Genomic DNA, 18474 nt, shown 5'->3' on the forward strand with positions numbered 1-18474 from the left:
TTTTTATATTACTTGAAAGATTTTGCTGGGGTATATAAGCTATAAGGGAAAAAACAGAGTTAAAATGAATTAGAAGGAAAACATCAAGAATGAGAGAATTAGAGGAAAACATTAAGAGAGTTAGAAGGAGAAGGAAAACATCAAGAGAGACAGAAGGGACATTTCTGGATAGAGAAAAGAAAGGAGAACATAGAACACAGAATGAAGAATACAGAAGAATAAAGAAGGAAACCATCAAGATAGTGTGTGAGTGTCTTTTTCCCTAACCCTCTCAGATTAAAAAGTCATAGTGCACGTCAACTCTGTGGATTCCCTTTGAGTCCTGGGCTGCTGGAGGCTGGTCCCCCAGACAGCGATACTGGGGTTTGAGATTGGCATGTGGTGTGGGGGACTGAACCCCGAATTTCAGTAATCTGATGCGGTCAGTACCGGGTTAGAGGATGCCACTGCGGAATTGAACTCTTGTTACCTGGTACGGGTATTGTCCAACATTTCTGAATGATCACAGAAGCCTGTGTTGGCGATTACGGTATGAGAGATGAGCAGAGGAGAACGGTGCATTTTCCCACTGGGTGAGTTTACTTTCCTGCTCTGGTGGTTATCACAGCCAGGCTAACTCTTCTGCCCTGCCTGACACAGGACTCTCACGCCCGTGCTCCTCTTGATGATTCCCTCCTGCCCTGTCACACGCTCTCCTTACTGCTTCATTTCTCTACCTCAGGAGTGCTTCCGCCAGTCTCTGGAGACCTGGGACCACAGTGGTTCTCAATCTGTGGGTCATGGCCCCTTTGGGGGTTGCACATCAGATATCCCGCATATCAGACATTTATATTACGATTCATAACAGTAGCAAAATTACAGTTATGAAGTAGAAACAGAATAATTTTGTGGCCCGGGGGTCACCACAACAGGAGGAACTGTATTAAGGGTCGCAGCATTAAGAAGGTTGGGAACCAGTGGCGTAGGGATAGAAGCTCTCGCCCATCTACCTGGCTTCTGCGCCATCACTATGAAACCCAAGGCCCGTGCTTGAGTACCTTATTCTCACCCACTGAGTGTTTCGTGTGTGTGTGTGTATGTGTGTGTGTGTGTGTGTGTGTGTGTGTGTAGGTGTTCTTGTGTGTGCACACATGTGCAACTGCATGTGCTATCACATCTGGCTTGCACAAACGTGATGGGGATCGAACTCAGCTCCTATGTTTATGCAGCAAGCACTTATGGATTGAGCCATCTCTCTAACCCTGATTATTTTTCAGACGTTATCTCTCTTTCTATGAGAACAAGGTGCACCCGTGGCCCATTGTACACCAAAGGCTTCTTCACATTTGGGCCCATCTCCCAACACTCATCAATAGAAAACATCAGGATTTGTTCTTAAATAATTTATTTTTTTAATATTGACTTTTGTGAAGTTACAGTTCTTTAAGACAATCTGAAGAAATCCAAAACAGTTAGATCCCATCCTATGAAAGATAACTAAATGTGCAAATTTCACATACTTTCTATAATAAGTATAAATAATTTCATAGTTTCACATTAAGAATGAAAATATCAATAGACACAAAGTATTAGCCTATTAACTTGGAAAGAACTAGATGAAAACGCTGCACTGTATTTGACATCTTTGGAGAAGAAACGGACAAAGACGTAAGTCGGGGAAAGACACGTGTCAGCTTTGGAGAGAGAAGGCTATGTAGAGTTATACATCACAAGCATCTTCAGGCGCTGAGTTAGACCCCAGAATGTCAGCCCTTCCCTCGGGAGAAATGCACCTCCCTCCTAAGGCAAGTGCAAAGCACACAGAAAAGCTACAAGCCAGTGACAGAAACCTTCTCATCCTCAAGGCTACTGGCTTTGCGGTCCTGAGGCTGGGGTTGCTATCCAGTACCCCAAGGGCACAGACAGCATTTACCTAGCAAGCAAAGGTCACAAAAGGCCACATGGTTCTGTGTCCCTCCCCACTATCACCCTCCCTATCTTCTCTTCAAAGAGGTAGGATGCTTCGAAGCATCGACAGAAGACAGACAACGCTTCTGTCCTGGGCAGCTGGGGAGTCAGGGGAAGCGGCAGATTCGACAGGCTTTCGTCATAAAGCCATCCCTTCTTTCCTGGGGAGGCAATGCGTCGGGAGCAGACAACCACCCCACCGCAGCCCGAGGTCAGGAATGTGCCAGGTTCCCAGAACGTGGCAGAAAGCAAGTCTGTTATTCCAAGAGAATACTGCAGGAGAAAAATCTTCATTTAAATAACTCTGAAGTTCATAATAAATAACGTAGAGTGAGGGTTCCCTTTCAGAAGGCCGCTTGTTGAATTCACGTAACAAGCTGTATACCCAAAGGGTAACCTGACAACAACCAGAAAATAGGTTATTATTATTCAGTCTTCTTACTGTCTATAGGGCATCATTTCAATGCTTAAAAAAAACACAACTCCCTCATACATAATATAAGGGTATATTACATATGTACACACTCTGATGACGCACACCTCACTCCAAACCAATCTCTCTGGACCTGAAGACAATGATGACCAGTGGTAGCATGTCTTCCCACTAAGGTGTCCTGCTGTCTAAAAGGTGCATCCATACAGTCAAGAGCAGCTTGTTTGGTCTCCATGTGAACATGTTCTGTTTCAGCAGCCTCAGGGTCACAGTCTGTGTGTGGCTCTGCTTTCCTGCAGAACCTCGGGAACCAAGTAGGCAGGTTGGGAAGCCCACTGACGACGATGACGAGGACGACAGATGTGCTCTACCAACATCCTTTTTCCCTGAGCTTCCTCGAGCTTCCTGTGGAGGGCCTTGGTACTCGGAGGATTCAGCTTTCTGGGGCGCGGGGGTGCAATAAGATGGTCTCAGGCTCCAACCCGCCTGCCCATGTGCCTTTCTTCCTGTTTCCTGGCAGGTGGGCACGGGAACTGTTACCAGTCCCAGCATGCATGCCTTCCACGTCTGAAGATCTCCCCAGCCTCCTGGTTGATGAGCAGCAGCAGCAGCAACTTCAGGCTGAACCTGACATCATGCATTGCTTGTCACGAGGTCAACTCTCAGCCCACCTGGGCATAGTCTTGGTTACCAAACCTGAATGTCACGGCCACGATGAAGAGCTTATCTTGTCTCCTTTGCTCAAAGACACTTGCAGCCACTGTCCTAGGGCCCACCGTTCCTATGGCACTCAGGGGTCTGGAGTACAGCACCACTCTGGCTGGCAGGTTGAGGCCCCTTCTCGCTGGGCCAGTCCACTCGTCTGCACTTAGCCATACATCTGCTTGAACTGGAAGCACTCATTGCAGTAACCATTGCACTTGGCGTTGCCAAAGTGATCACAGGCGGGAGCCCGGCAGCGCTGTTTGGGGGGCTCTTCAGGAGGGGACTCACCCCGGTGGGCCACAGAGCCCACCCGCTGGCTCAGGTGCTGGCATTCCATGCACAGCTCCTCGCTGCGACAGGCCAGGACGTTCTTGCAGGAGGCCCGGGCACACTTGGGCCTGGAGGCTCCCTGCGTGGTTCGAGGCATGTCTCTGCGCTGGCTGGATCTCTGAGTGGGAAGAATAGAGAAAAGGTGTTACGTTTCTCGGGAGACCGGAGGGGGATTTCAAATAACAGCACGGACGTTACAGAGGGCTTGACCTGCCTGAGAAAGAGGAGCAAGTATGTGCCACTGAGGACCCTTAGCTCCCCACCAATCCTAGCAGAAGCTGACCCAGTCCGAGGAAGGTTTTTTTTTTTTTTTTTTTTTTTTTTTTCCTGATATGCCAGTACATGGAAGCATCCAGGATGTTCAGGATAAAGGATTGTTTGGAAAGTCTGCTTCTCCTTCAAATCTAAGAGGTCTCTGATAAATCACCTCCTGGCTTTCAGGATGCTCACAGAGGTTTCACTCTATGGCCGACTGTATCAGCATTTCCGAATAAATTCTAAGTGTCTTAGGCTGTGCAGTACATCCAGCTCGTGAACCAACAGAACGTGGCTGGTTTTTCCAGGCTCCCTTCCAGCAGACGACATTTGAAAGGGACCCTCTGTCATAAGGAGACAGACAGCCCGTCTGTCACAGATGGGCGGGGGGGGGGGGGGGGGGGGGGGGGGGGGGGACCTGACACCAGAGAAGGCCAGCTCCGCCCAACGACTCACCAGTTGCTCTTCCGTCCTTTTCGCTTCCTGAAACCTCTGGTTCTGAGCCTCGATGAAGCACTTCTGACAATACCCTTCAAACATGGTGCTTCCGAGGGCGCCGCACGCCCTGCCCAGGCACGGGACGTTGTTCTGGAACCTGGAGGCTGTGGAACCGGCTTTCCCAGAGGCAGCGACGAACTCTACAAAGGAGTGGATGCCGTTCAGTACCACGTGTGGGTTACCGTGCACACACAGACACGGACCTCAGAGAAGGAATGGGTTCTCAGCGTAGGTGAGAACAGCCTTCAACATGTACTCGAGGCCAAACTTTCAGAAACTCAGCAAAGTAACGTTAGCGAATATCTTTGGCTTAAACTGGCCTCTTGCTTTGAACACGGGGTGGGTCACTGATCAGTCAGAGAACCAAAGAGCAGGCACTAACAACTGCCCACCTGCCCTTTGAATTAGAGATTCCCAAGCCACACACGTTTCCCTGGTGGCAGTAAATACTTCCTGTCTCTTGCTAGCCCTCTTCAGACTACCTCGCCAAAGGTGCTGAAGCCTAAACTATATACATGGATAGCAGACGCTCAGTGGCCTTATTAAACCCACCCTCACAGCCTGGTGTGGCAGCACATGCCTAAAATCCTAGCACTCAGGGGGCAGAAGCAAAGATTGCCAGGACTCGGAGGCCAGCCTGGGCTACATCGTGGGTTCATCCTGGGCTAGTATGAATTATATCTATAGGGTACTTTTGATGTCAGGTACTCGGTAACTAGAGCTGACGTCATGAGATCCTGCCTCCTGCTTTCAGCCACAACAGCAGAGCAGCAGCGACTGTCCCCAAGCACAAACCAAAACGGGAAGCCGCAGTGAGAGGTGACTGCTCTGACTGCTGGGACAGGCTACTTTCTTCACATCCAAAGGCCCCTTTCTAGGCAGTAACTACCGCCACAGGCAGGCTATGATTTCTTTCACTCACGTTTATTTTCTCTGTATTCGATGAAACACAGCGTGCAGAAGCCCTTGTTTTCTGGAGTCCCAAAATACATGCAGCCGGCTTTTCTGCACTTGCTTGTCCCCGTCCTGTCTCCTGGAGTTCGTGCTGCCTGGGAAAGGCAGCCAGAGGGGACGTCATTTCCAGTTCGGTGGCAAGAGTGTGGGGCGAGACTTTGGATGAGCTGTGAGGGGTCAGACTTGGAGCGTTGGTGACAGGAGGGTGGGAGACTGGAAGTGAGGCTGGAGGAAGGCTCTGCTGTAGTCCTTTTGAAACAGGTACTGCAGATGCCATTAAACGTCCGAGTGACATCCTGAAGGCAGGCTTGGCACTTACCAGGATCTGCAGTGTGGCTGGCATTCAGCTGGCTGGCATTCAGCTGCCGGGCAGTGTGGCAACGCTCACAGAATCCATTATGCTGTACATTCAACGTAAAGGGGCAGTCGGGGCTCCTGCACTTCATCGCGGTGGTCTCGCTGAACAGGAAGAGGCTGGGTGCCGTGGGTGGGGCCGAATGAGGTCCTCCAGCTGTTTCCTCCGGGCTCCAGGCTGAGCTGCCCCCGCCTGGGAGTCCTTCAGGGCCCGCCTTCGAGTTCAGCTTTGGGAGTTTGCTCTGGTTCTTGTGGCGCCTCTCTGAGCACTCATGGCATAACGGCTGAGTGTTCACGGACATAAAGAAAGGACAGTTGGGCGTCTCGCATTTTACATCCATGAGTGACAGCTGGGGTGTGGACGGCTCCAAAGGGTTCTTCTGCGCATGTGCCCCTCTCCTGCCCTGCTCATTGTTTTCCTGCCACTTTTTGTATTCATGCTGAACGAGTTCAAAGTAATCGTCCACCAGATTTATTTCTTTGGGTAGGTTAGCTTCATCCAACCTGAAAAGAAAACAGGGAAAATAAGTGGTGATTCCCAATAACACACGCCTTTACATCATTAGCTCCTAGAACACATTTCCTGAATATAGTCTCTGGCACAAAACCAGCACCCAAATGCAGGCTTATGGCCTGGTATGGCCCAGCACACTTCCTATCATGTTCTCAGGTCGAGAAGACAAATTCAGGGAGTCTGCTTACTTGGCAGCATTAATGATGTGGGTCGTGCCGTGGTCCCAGCCTTGCACCGGGATCTCCATCACCATCAGGTATTCCTTGAGAAGCTTTTCCTTCATCTCGTTTTCAGGGTCTGTCAAAAAGTGAACTTTTAAGTCTTCAAATCTTCCCCGATCTCTGCTAACAAGGGGAACAGCTCGGATTTCTGGAGGAGAAAAAGAAACAAAAATAGCATGTGAGTGAAACATTATCCCTACTAAACGATGCTGCGCGTAAGGTCATATAGAATGATTCGAATTTGAAGAAACAGAAAGCATCATCCAAGGCACACTTAAAAGCCAAACAGGGGGGCTGGAGAGATGGCTCAGAGGTTAAGAGCACCGACTGCTCTTCCAGAGGTCCTGAGTTCAATTCCCAGCACCCACATGGTGGCTCACAACCATCTGTAATGAGATCTGGTGCCCTCTTCTGTATACATACTAAATAAATAAATCTTTAAAAAAAAAAAAAAAAAAAGCCAAACAGGAGGACAAAATGCGGTGAACGCTAACATAAAATAAATGTCTTGTTTCCAGGGATCTCACAGGATGCCATGGAGCCTAGTGCTGGCAGACTTCTTTGATTTGTGATTTTTACATGTTTATTGTAGCCAAAAGGCTGCGAGGTGATTTTAGTTTCTGTTTAGCATCCAAAGACTCTACACTTTCTTTTGTGCTATTGAACACGTATATATGTGCTCTGTATTTGAGCTTCACTGTCCCCTCCGCCTCCCCCTGCCTCTGCTTCTTTCAAAATCTGTCGCCTTCTACCTCCATGGCTTTTGACCTGTACCCTTAAAAAAAAAAAAAAAAAAAAATCTAGAGTCCATCTATGAGAGAAAATGTGTTGTTTTTCTGAGTCTATATTGTTTGTTTAATATGATTATCTCCTGCTCCATCTTTTTTTCTGCAAATGAAAAATATCCCCTTTTTTTCCTTAGGGCTGAGTCAAATTTCATTGTCCATACATGTCACAGTTCCTTCGTCCATCCGTCTGGTGGCGGTCACCTAAGCTGATTTTGTAACCACAGGAAGGAGACAGGAGCTCTGAACTGGTTAAATTCAAGGCCTCTCAGGCGGACTGACCTGAGTTAGAATCCTGACTTTGCTGATGTCAAGCTAAGCATGCCCTTTAACCTTTCTGAGATCCCATGGCCTCATTGATAAAAGAAGACAACTCCTGCCAGCATCTCACAGGGATGCTAGGAGAAGGAAAAAGAATGTTGCCTGGAGCACTGAGCGCGCTGCTTACTATACACTCAGGTATTATAATAATCGCTAACGTGACAAACATCTACTTGCTCTGTGCCAGACATGATAGATACCGAGGCTCTGCACCCCTTAATTTGTCATGTTGTAACAACAACAGGGGTGGAAGTATGCAGAGATGACTGTCCAACCTGTGTTTACCATGCTGCAAGTCCGTCCTCAGTCACACTCACAGAGATGGGGGAAGAGTACATTTACTGCTACTGCATTACTACTGGGCCAGCTAGTACAACTCCAGTCTGAAAATCTCAGTCTACAAATCTGACTGGATTTGGGAGCATTTAGATTTCTGATTAGGGATGCTCAGATGGTAAAGTCTATGTAAACATTCAGGAATATGAAAGACTCTGAAATCTGTTTTTTGTTTTTGTTTTTGTTGGAGCTGAGGACCAAACCCAGGGCCTTACTACCACTGAGCTAAATCCCCAACCCTAGACTCTGAAATCTGAAATGAGATGGATTCCAAGCACTTCACGTTAGGGAGAATGAATCTTTCTTGATTAAGCAAATGACAAAATGACAGACTTCATTAAAACAAGTTCAGCTGGGAACAAAAGAGCAAGGCCTGGAACTCCAGGATCCAGCAGGGTTATGAATAGGAACTGATGTTTTCTTACCGGGTCCACTGTCCTTCAGGGTCACCAGGGGTACAAAGTGCTGGCTATCATAGCCGAGGACAATGGGATATCTGTAGCATTCCTGGGCTGGCCAGTGGAGAGGCAGATAAACCCCACCCACTTTCAAGGGAGCAAAATTGGAACCCGATTCCAAACTTCTCAGCATTTTGTCTGTCAACGGGAAGAGAAACGAAGTTAAGACCCTGGGTGACTTCCATGAAGCCGCGGGGGGAGGGAGCCTGGGTTTCTCCTCAGAGCTAAAGCATCATGGCTGAACAGCATCTGGGGAAACAAGAAACTCTGAGGCACCTCACCCGAAATGACGATGATGGGTCTTCGGAGGATGTTGCTGAGGACAAATATGTGGATTTCTTCTAGGGAGTTATACTGAAGTCCACTGCGGGCGGCGGGCGCGTCTGCTGACGCCATTTTGACCAAACTGTCCCATTCGTCACCCCAGTTCTAAGGGGACAGAAGACGAGAGGACTGAAAGCATGGATTAGCAGGTCCCGCGGATGTCACCCTGCATCTGCCCCCTGAAGGAACCCCCGCCCATTCTTCTCCCTCCGTGGAACAACCCTGCAAATGTTCATCCTCTCCCTAATTCTGGTTGCCTTCCTTTACTTTTTTTCTTTGCAGAGTAAACTCAAAGCTGCTGGGAGATACAGACAGCATTTGCTTTCAGAAAAACTCCCTGCCTGGGGCAGGGGGATAGCTCAGTTAGCAGAGTGCTTGCCTAACATGCATGGAGCCTTGTGTTTGATATCTAGCACCCCATAAAATCACATGGTGGTGCACACCTGCAACCCTGTTGTGGAGGTGGAGGCAGGAAGATCATCATCAGCTACATAGCAAGGTCATTTTCTGCTATACAGCAGGTTCAAGACCACCCTGAGCTACATAATACCCTAGCTCAGAATAAAAAAAAAAAAAAAAAAGCATGAGGATGATGGGGTACACTCTTCCCTGGATTGGCTGGGAAGTCAGGGACGTGCCTTGAGGAAAGGCTACAGTTGGAAGACCTGACCAAGAAATGCACACCCAGGAATCTGCTGCTCCACAAGCCGGAGCCGTGAGTAAGTAGCTAACGCCTGGGGTTAATCCCACAGAAGGTTCTGGGTGTTTTCCATTGAGTGTGCACTGCTTAGCTCAACTCATATGACTGGTAAGTCATATGTTCCTCAGGGAACAGGGACTGGCCCAAAGTACCCTTTGTCCACCATGGGGCTGTCGCACAGGAACATAACATACCCGAGTGTCGTAGCAAAGTCCAGTTTCCACAAATTCCTGGGATCTCAGGGATTCCAGCTGCCAGCGGAATTTGAAGTTCCGTGTGTCTGTCTCCTTCAGGGTGCTGTAGAGGGCCTTCCTCAGGACCAGGTCCGTATCCTGAACGCCCCACATGTACTGACAAGCGGCGTGCATGAGGCAATTTCCATCACCTGAGGACAGAAGGGAGCAGTGAGGAGCAAAGTTAAGCAGCCCCAAGTGAATGCCCTGCAAAGGCTTTTGGGATAAATTAAGCCCACAGATGGAGGACTGTATGGTTGATTCTTCATCAAGGGCCAGCTGGTAGCATTCCACAGGCGATGGCAGATGTAAGGAAAAAAAAAATTTTTTTTTTTGTTCTTCTGTTTAGGGGGAGGAGCCAGGCGGCCTCCATTGTAGCAGGGCTCTGCCCCTAACTGGTTTGGATGACTTTGGGAACATTCCTGAAAGTCTCTTCTGCTGTGTAGAAGGTGGGCACCAGCTTATGAACTCTACAGTCCTTTCTTCCTACTAGTCTTTGGCCTGCTGGCTAAGGCCCTGGCATTCCTGCTCTCTAGTTCTAAGGAAGGTTTCACACCCAGGGCAATATACACACCAGGAAGCCACTGCGGCTGGGCCTACTAGATAGGGTCAGGCTATGACTCAGTGGTAAATGACTTGGTCATTCCACTTCAGCTTTGGGGACCTGGGAGTTTCCTCTCCTAGCTTACCAAGTAGGATTGACAGTACCAAATGACCTGTAGGCCTGCTATAGGCCCTACCCCAGCCTCCAGGGCGTTATGAGAACCTGCTTGTAAACAACTGTAAAGCCCCTTTAAAAGAACTAAAAGGCAGCCAGGCATGGTTGTGAAAGCTTGTAACTCTAGCATTTGGGAGGCAGAGTCCAGAGGGTCAGAAGTTCAAGGTCATCCTTAGCTCCAGAGTGAACCGAGGATTAGCTTGAACTCCGCCTGTCTCAACCAATCAGTTCTCAGTCAGTCAATCAATAAGCAATTAAAAACTAAAAGTTAAAAAGATGCCGACATTGAAAAGAATTCAGTGTTTGAGGCTAGCATTTTGAGAAAAAGACAAGTCTAATTTTCTTCCACCCATTTGTGGCTTTTCCTGGATAAAAGTCACAATTCAACGGACTGTATTCTTTCAGGTTGTTCTTGTACTTTTTTCACTTCTGGACATTAAACCCAGGGCCTCAAGAATGTTAGGCAAGGGCTCTCTCTATCAGGGAGTTACATTCAGTCTCGGAATGCATTCTTTTTCATGCCCCCAACAGTAAACACGTGGGGGGACAGTCTGATAGAAAACTAGTCAATTCTTCATTCTCCTTTGGAAAGTAGTACATATTTTTAAGTTTAGAAAAGTTAAAAGTGTGGGCTTTTTGGTTTGTTTGGTTTTCTTTTTAACATTATTCTGTCAGTAAAGCAATAAAGCTATTTGAAATTTTATCAAACTCTAATTATAGTGAAACTGTAAACAACAGTCTGTCAAATACATATCCAGGGCCAGTCAGTATTCCTTCAGTCTGCACGCTTCAAACAACTCACAGAACTAGCCAACAGAGAAGACCATTTGAGCCCAGCGTCAGGCCGAGGTGTGGCAAGGACTGCATTCTGTTGAAATTTCCCCTTTGCAAAATCTAGAGCAAAGATAAGGCTTTTTTTCTCCTTCTTGGGCTTACTTTCAGTTCTTTATTGAGATGCACCAGTATAAAATTCCCTAAGTAACATGTGGAATTCCCCAGTGCGGAAGATATTTGACTAGCAATTGAGCAACAATTGTACGTTTTGTTCTGGTGTGTAGACATTTAAACTGCGAACTGCACCCTGGACTTTCCAAGTGGGTGTGGCCAAGCTGAGCTGGAACCCGCGACTCACTAGACAAGGGAGCTCGCTGCAGCAGCCAATAGACGCTGGAATTTTCATGAAGTTTCAATTTTATGCCACCTACCCCCTTCCTCATTCACCACAGTCTCATATCCTCAAATGCAGGCTCCTGAATCACCCCCTCCCCAAACAGACCTGCCTTTGAAGGAACGCTCCCGAAGGGGAAGGAATTTTAAAAGGAAAGAAAAGTTGCTAATAATAATAAAGAGGCAGAACGCCATTTCCCACCCCTCCTCCCCCCAAGGTCTTTTCTCTCTTTCTCACGATTTTAAGAACTGCTCTTCCAAGCAGGAAAATTAGGGTTCTGGGGCCCCAGGTCCATATTTCCCCCAACACGTTCCCAAAATACCTTTGCTTTTGTAAGTTTAGATGTATCCTGAATCCTTGTTGATTTAAATGGCAAAGTGTTTAGCATTTACCCTACTTTCTTTCCTACAGGAAATCAGCGATTTCCTCTGTTAAGGAAATACTATATAATGTCTGCTAATTTGGTGAGTGGTAAAGCAGATAAGGCTTTTCTCTCTCTAGCCCATTTCTAATTCTCTCAACTCCATCTCTCTTTCTGTAACAAAATGGGACATGGTAAAAACCACAAACTGTCAGGTATGTAAGCCCCTTGATGACAAGTTAACATAATTATCTACTTCTAGGCATCGCTTGACTTAATGCCAAGAACAATGTAGATAATCACTGTCTCCAGCTCTCTTTTGACTCTATTTCTAAGAGTCTAAGCTTCATAAATATAGGGAAGATGTAGAGGTGATATACAAGAGTCCCCAGAATCAAAACAAACAAAACCCCACATCAACCCATCACCAAGTTACTCAAGTCAAGAACAGCCGAAGTTAATGTACCAATTAAGTTATTAAGTTAACGTTCCTAGCACCATTCCTGCCAACGAGGATTTTCTACTCTCTTGGGTGTATTATTCCGACCCAGGGAATGTAGTCACTGATACAAGAAAATGAGACTGTACCCTTATCAGCATTTTAAGTACTTAATTGATCTCACACAATCTCTGCTCTTGGAATAAATGTCTACACCCTCAAGGCAGAAATTTTGTAACTGCATGAAACAATATCACTGGATGTTTCTGCCAATGTACAATAGTCTTACACAAAGGATGTGATTTAAAAAAAAATAAGACAGTAAAACTTGAAATAGAAAATAGTGGTAAAGGATGTCACTTGATTTCATGCCAAGAGCAGTGCAGAAAAACTGTCTCTCATTAGCTTAGGCAACAGAACCCAGTAAGGGCCGTAGAAACAAAAGCATCCCTTGTCCTCAGCATCCACCTGTTTGTGAGTCTAGAAAATACCATCAACTCAGGAAGAGCAAGCACATCACAAGCCTTTCTCTCACGACAGTGGCGAACAACTGCCTCCGGTTTTCAGCACTCTATTTTCCTGTTGAACTTAAAACCTTTTCAATCCTTTCCATTCTGGCCAGTGAAGGTTATAGACAATTCGACCAGTGTAAGCATTAGGAAGATTAATCCCCCAACTGGGGCATGGGGTTTAGAAATGCATTCCATGAGCCTTCATGTCTTCTCTACCCTAACACACACACACACACACACACACACACACACACACACACACACACACGCTCAGAAAACATCTTAAATAAAAATATTCACCAACTGGATGTAATAATGCACACCTGCCATCCCAGCACTCGGAAGATGGAAGCAGAAAGATCACAAGTTCAAAACCAGCCTAGGTCACACAATGAAATCCTGCCTCAGTACCACAGCAGACTCATCAAACACATTCATGGCTGTCACCAACGGAGTTTCTGTAGGTGTCTGCTTAATGCCATTAAAACTTTATGAATGGGGAAGCATCACCAGAAACAGCTCCCTCCCCCCAGGTTAGTGCTGGAGGAAAGGAGCAAGGCTTACCATTGGTTTTCAAAGCCACAAGTTTCCTGACTTCACGACACCAATTGAGCTTCTTCTGGCTTTCCAAGGAAGCCTGGACGCTTCTGTCAATAAGTGCCTTGTGAATGATCTCCCGAAACTGTGGGCAAAACTGACACGTTCTGAACATCTCCAGCGTGTATCGGTGCATGGTTTTAAAATGATGAATGATCCCATTGGTAGGCTTGAAAATGTCTTCTGGGGTTCTCTCTCTTATCTTCACAGCTTTCCGCATATTGCTCAAATACAGAGCCTGAGGAAGGAGTTGTTCAGCCATGGTCCTCCTCGACAAGGCCTGAAGAGGAAGGGGAAAAGCCCATTCCGTTAGCCTGCCTTGAACACTGTTCCCAGGTACCTGTCGGCAAGAAACCCCAGTGTTTGACCTTGTCATTACTCTAATCTCTAGGCAAAAGATCTTAGTCACCTCTTCTCCCAGGATACTAGCTGGCCCTGCAGATTAACTCACACTGGACTGTTTTAAGTTACATCACTTTTAAAGATTAGTCTAAACAAGAGAAGGAAGGCGGAGCGTGGGTAATGAGGAGGAGGGGAATAACCCATGCTTTCAGTAACGTTTGTCAGGGAGCCAAGTCTGTCTGTCAGTGACAGGTACTGCTCCACAAACCAACCTCAGAACCCTCGGATGTCACCCAGGACCTCTGAATGTCAGTTCAGAGCTCATCAGAGTTCAAGTCTAGACTGTCACTGAAGACCACCACCATTCAGTCCTGGCTCTGGAGCGGAGTCTAGATCCAGGTCACTCAAACATCCCCTTCTTGAGGCTGCAAAGGCAGCAAATATTTGATGGAAACCCCATGTGGCATCGAGCTGCTGCCTGGGATTTCCTCTCTGGTACTGGCCCCAAAGAAAGGTAATAAATACTTGGTTCAAAGAGTTTGTGATATTTATAAAGAGTCAACACAGGATTGTTTTATAACCAACAACAAAATAAAGCCTATTTCTGGCAAGATGCTTTGCAATCTTAAGAGCAAATAAACGTCAGCTCTACTTCAGAAACCTGCCACTGAACTTCACAACACGAGACAAAAAAAAAAAGCGGAGTAATAATGAAGTACATCACACCTCCCAGAAAAAAAAAAATCCAAAAAACAGTAGACACCAGAGAGCTCTCTGATTTCAACTCAACCGACACCAAATTTTATTGCTGACATCCAGGTCCCAATGCTTAGAAACACCGCCCCCCTTTCACCCTAGAAGATCAAGTACAATCAAAGCTGGAAGCAAATAGGAAAAACATCTCGGCCAGGGTACTACTCGGAACAAAGAAGAACAGCCCCGCGACCACCCTAGCCGGTTGTGCAGGATGCACAGTGACGCACAGGGACATCCTTCCAGAGTGGAGCACCGCTAAGCCTGTTCTGCTTCACTGTCCCCATGGACCCTCAACAGGGCACTTGGCCGCACAACCTAATTTCCTAGAAGACAACAAATGATTTAGAGCACCTAGAAGTTTCACAGCAAAGCTGAATTCCACTTAGGCATCACGCTCTCTGCCAAGGCAAACTCACCAGGTAAAGAAGTGTTATGACTATGGAAGAAGAAGAAGAAGAAGAAGAAGAAGAAGAAGAAGAAGAAGAAGAAGAAGAAGAAGAAGAAGAAGAAGAAGAAGAAGAAACCTAGAGATTAGAGAAGCCACTCCTGGGTGGGTCCAGGTTCTCTGAACCCCGATAAAGTGGTCTAACTTCTTGTGCCCTGCTTGAAAGGGAGAGGTGGCTACTGGGGATTTGCACTGGAATTCTCGATCTAAATGCTAGTTATGGCCTCTCATTCTCTCTGTCTGATGGCAGTTATTCCTTGCAACTGGAATGAGGCAAAAACATTGCAGGAATGAGACAAAACCACACACACACACACACACACACACACACACACACACACACACACACACACATCTCCTTGGTGATGAAACAACAATCTCTTTCACAATGTCATTACTCCATCCATCCATCCATGAATCCATGCAGCCAGCAATGCAGACCACCTATTTAAGGCCAGTCTGTGTGCTTGATGCTATAGCTAAACATCTGTGACTTCACTTCCAGCCTTGATATCATACAGGTTTTCAGCCAAAGCAATGAAGGTGAAGCCCACCTTGAGTCCAGCAGCCCCAGGACTCAGCTTTGCCTAGAAGCCAAGTCTTCCTATTTCCTATACCCATGCCCTGCTGGTCTCCTAATAGTAGCCCTCGGTAACAGACAAGGAGGTGTGAAGACTTTCCATCAGTGAGCTGCATCTCCTTCTGTTTTTCTGACTGTTCTACGCTAAAGATCTTTTAGTGTAGATCTAAAAATGGTGGGGGCTTTAAACCATATGCCAGACATGCAAATGCCAATATTTGCTAGCCCACTATGATCCCATTCATAGGCTCAGCCTTGCAGTGCCTGCAAAAGTGCCTCTTTAAAAACTAATCTAAACCACTGCTCAACTTTCCAGTTCTTGGACTTCCCCACATTCAGAGAATAAATTTTCCTGACATTATTGTCATGTCTTATGCGTTAAAAAAAATACAGCATTACCCTTAACTTTTAAAAATATATTTGTTACCTCACTGCCTGACAGATAAATTTCCCAATTTTTGTCATAGGATCAATAAGGTTCTACAGAACTTACTCATCAAAGTCTTTCCCCGGGTTTTATTTTTCCACTCTGAGCAGATTTTTTTTTTTTTTGTCTGCGATGTGGAAACTTATGTATTATTTATCAACAGATACCTCGGGCAATTGTTGGGAAGTACCCCTCCAAAAAACCATATAGAGAATTGCAAAAGATCCAAGAAGCATCTCAGACAATGAGATTGGAGACCTGATTGGCTGCTCAATAATCTGGGACATCAGCGTACACAAGACTAATTAACAATGATCAGTTCCAAAGGGTGCCCCCCCAGACACTTGACCAGACTAGCTTTCCAAAGAAAGATCAGAGACCAGAACTCAAAACAAAGAGAGCCGAAAAGAGCCCTTAATACCTCAGCTTTCCTGAGAGGCCAGGTGGCAGGATGTGGGACGACCCGGACTGACAACCACTGTCTGAGTGTGGGGTCGGGCTGCAGCAGGGAGTCTTAGGTGCCACCTAAAGTGGAGTCTTCAACAAGCAGGCCAGAGCCCCATTTCTGCATGCACACTCTTCTTATATTGCAGCAACTAGGGACGACGATCTCGCAGCCCCTCCCACCCACCCCCAACACACCCCCTCCCACAGATCACTGGGTCTGAGGAAGCTGTCTCCTGGAAGGCTCTCTGACTGAAGCCTCCAGGTCGGAGTTGGTGACCTTTGAGAAACCCATCCCCTGCTGAGCTGGTTATGCACAATATGGGATGAAACTCCAGCGCGACTCTGCAAGGTCTACGTGCCTATGAGCATGTTGCACTTGATTTCCAAAAGAGAGAGAGGGAGAGAGAGAGAGAGAGAGAGAGAGAGAGAGAGAGAGAGAGAGAGAGAGAGAGAGAGAGAGAGAGAGAGAAAAGGAGCAAATCATCCACGACCACACGACCTAGGGGCCCTAAGGATGACTATTTATCAGCCAGCTGCAGCTTAGGTCACCCTGCAGGACTGGAAAGGAATTAGCTTACTAGCCGGCTGGAGATACCCAGGGCTGTCACCTCAACACCTGGCACCTGGGGACCTCAGCTCCGGCCAACAATACCCTCTCTCTCCAGGACCCCTGCAAAGCCAGAGCTAGGCAGACCCACACCGGGCTGGCACCCGTGCACCCCGGAATCCGATCTGGCCATGCACCCCGCTGGCCGTGCACCGCCCCGCATCCCGCCGGCCGGCCGTGCACCGCCCCGCATCCCGCCGGCCGGCCGTGCACCCCCGCCTCCCGGAGCGCCGCTCACCTCTTGGGGCCGTGCGGTGCCCCGGCAGAGCCCGAGTGGCGGGCGGTCAGTCCCTGGGCGGGGTGGCGATCGGGGTCCGGGTCGGGGTCGGGCCGAGGCGGAGCCCCATGGACGCCCGGGCGCTCGGGCTGGCTGTCTGGCCCGGGGTGGGGGTGTGTGTGTGCACGTCTCTGGGCTCGGCGGCGGCCTGCCTCGCCGCTCCGCCCCCGCGGCCCTGCAAGCCCGTGGCACTCCTCCGGCGCGCAGGCAGCCGACTGGGCAGTTCCCTTTTTTTGCCTTTCAGTTGTACGCGTCGCCCGCCGCGAGGGGATTTCCGAGGGACTTTCCAGTCACGTGACGCCCGCGTGGCGCGCCGGCGGCCGGCCGGCAGAGGGCGCTCCAAGCTGTTTCCCCCCCCCCCCTCCCGCCCCTCCTCCTCCTCCTCCTCCCGGAGAAACTCCTGGGTCCCGCCCCGGGGTGTCCCCGCGTGAGTCACCTGGGCATTTCGGAAGCTGGCCTCCACGTCACATCCATGTGGAAATCGCGGTGATGGGAACTGGAAATGCAATCGGTTCTTTTTTTTTTTTTTTTTTTTTTTTAATAGCTTCTTTTTCTGAAGAAAATCAGCTGTGAAAAAAAAAAAAAAAGAAGGGAAACCAGAGAGAGAGAGAGAGAAAACCCTAAAAACCACCCAGACAGCCCGGACCGCAGGCCTGAGGCCGGCTTTGAAGTCTGGGCTTGCTCACGTGAGGAGCACTTCAGGGAGAGCCCTCGGGAAGGATCCCCGAGGGGATTGCGAGGAAAAAAGCAGCAGGGTTCCCCGTGCCCCAGCTCCAGGCTGAGTGCAATGCACAGACAGAGACATCAGACCCCCACGGTCCTGCAGCTTTGGAGTTCCAGGGGCAAGGGCGATTTCAGAATTAAATCCACCCTACACGCACACGCACACCAAGGGCAATTTCAGAGAGAATTAAATCCACCCTGCACACACACACACACACACACACACACCCCACCCTCCACTCGCTCCGTTTCTCCTCCATTTCTGTCCTCCAAGTTCATCGCTGGCTTTCCCCATCGGTCTACAGCTGTTTCCTTAGGCCTGAGAATTAGTTCACCCCAAGAAACCAACTACAACCCTTGCGCAGTCGCTGTAAGGCTCTGCCTTTTTCTCTGGAAGAGAGAGAGCCCGGCATCACTTGGACGGAGGGGCTTGAGTCATTCTGCAGAAAGAAGCTGGGATGGTTTTACTGTCTTAAGAGTTTTTCCTCCTGGGTCCCCTCGGCAGGATTCCTAGAAAAGAAAGCGCAAACCAGACAGAAATACTCCGTGTTGTTGTGATTTTAGGTACGTTTGTCAGGTTGCCAGGCCATATATTTACTGCACGTTTGAATCAGAAACCTGGGTCTTCTCCTCAGCAGTGACTGGGCTAAGTGACAGTATGGTGACACTTTTTGTTGGTAAAGGGAGGCTGGGAGTGAGAGTACTGG

At 48.1% G+C, this 18474-nt stretch overlaps 1 protein-coding gene across 2 annotated transcripts; it reads right to left on the bottom strand.

Annotated features, from left to right (window-relative positions):
- Window positions 1-1373: 1373 nt before the first annotated feature.
- On the bottom strand, window positions 1374-17375 carry Tnfaip3 (TNF alpha induced protein 3). Of its 2 annotated transcripts, XM_052751126.1 has the most exons (9): window positions 17006-17375; window positions 13131-13443; window positions 9330-9520; window positions 8393-8540; window positions 8079-8249; window positions 6179-6359; window positions 5091-5980; window positions 4127-4308; window positions 1374-3533 (listed from the first exon to the last, which is right to left on the bottom strand). In XM_052751126.1, exons 2-9 carry the CDS (start codon window positions 13423-13425, stop codon window positions 3249-3251), a joined length of 2343 nt encoding a protein of 780 aa, XP_052607086.1. In that variant the 5' UTR covers window positions 13426-13443; window positions 17006-17375; the 3' UTR covers window positions 1374-3248. The 2 variants fall into 2 exon arrangements, with proteins under 2 accessions (XP_052607086.1, XP_052607085.1); XM_052751125.1 differs by lacking the exon at window positions 17006-17375 and having other exon boundaries at window positions 13131-13539.
- Between the last annotated feature and the right edge of the window lie 1099 nt (window positions 17376-18474).

This window comes from Peromyscus californicus, unplaced genomic scaffold, assembly GCF_007827085.1.
Source record: "Peromyscus californicus insignis strain IS unplaced genomic scaffold, ASM782708v3 Scaffold_22__1_contigs__length_63687245, whole genome shotgun sequence".
Taxonomy (NCBI): Eukaryota; Metazoa; Chordata; class Mammalia; order Rodentia; family Cricetidae; genus Peromyscus; species Peromyscus californicus.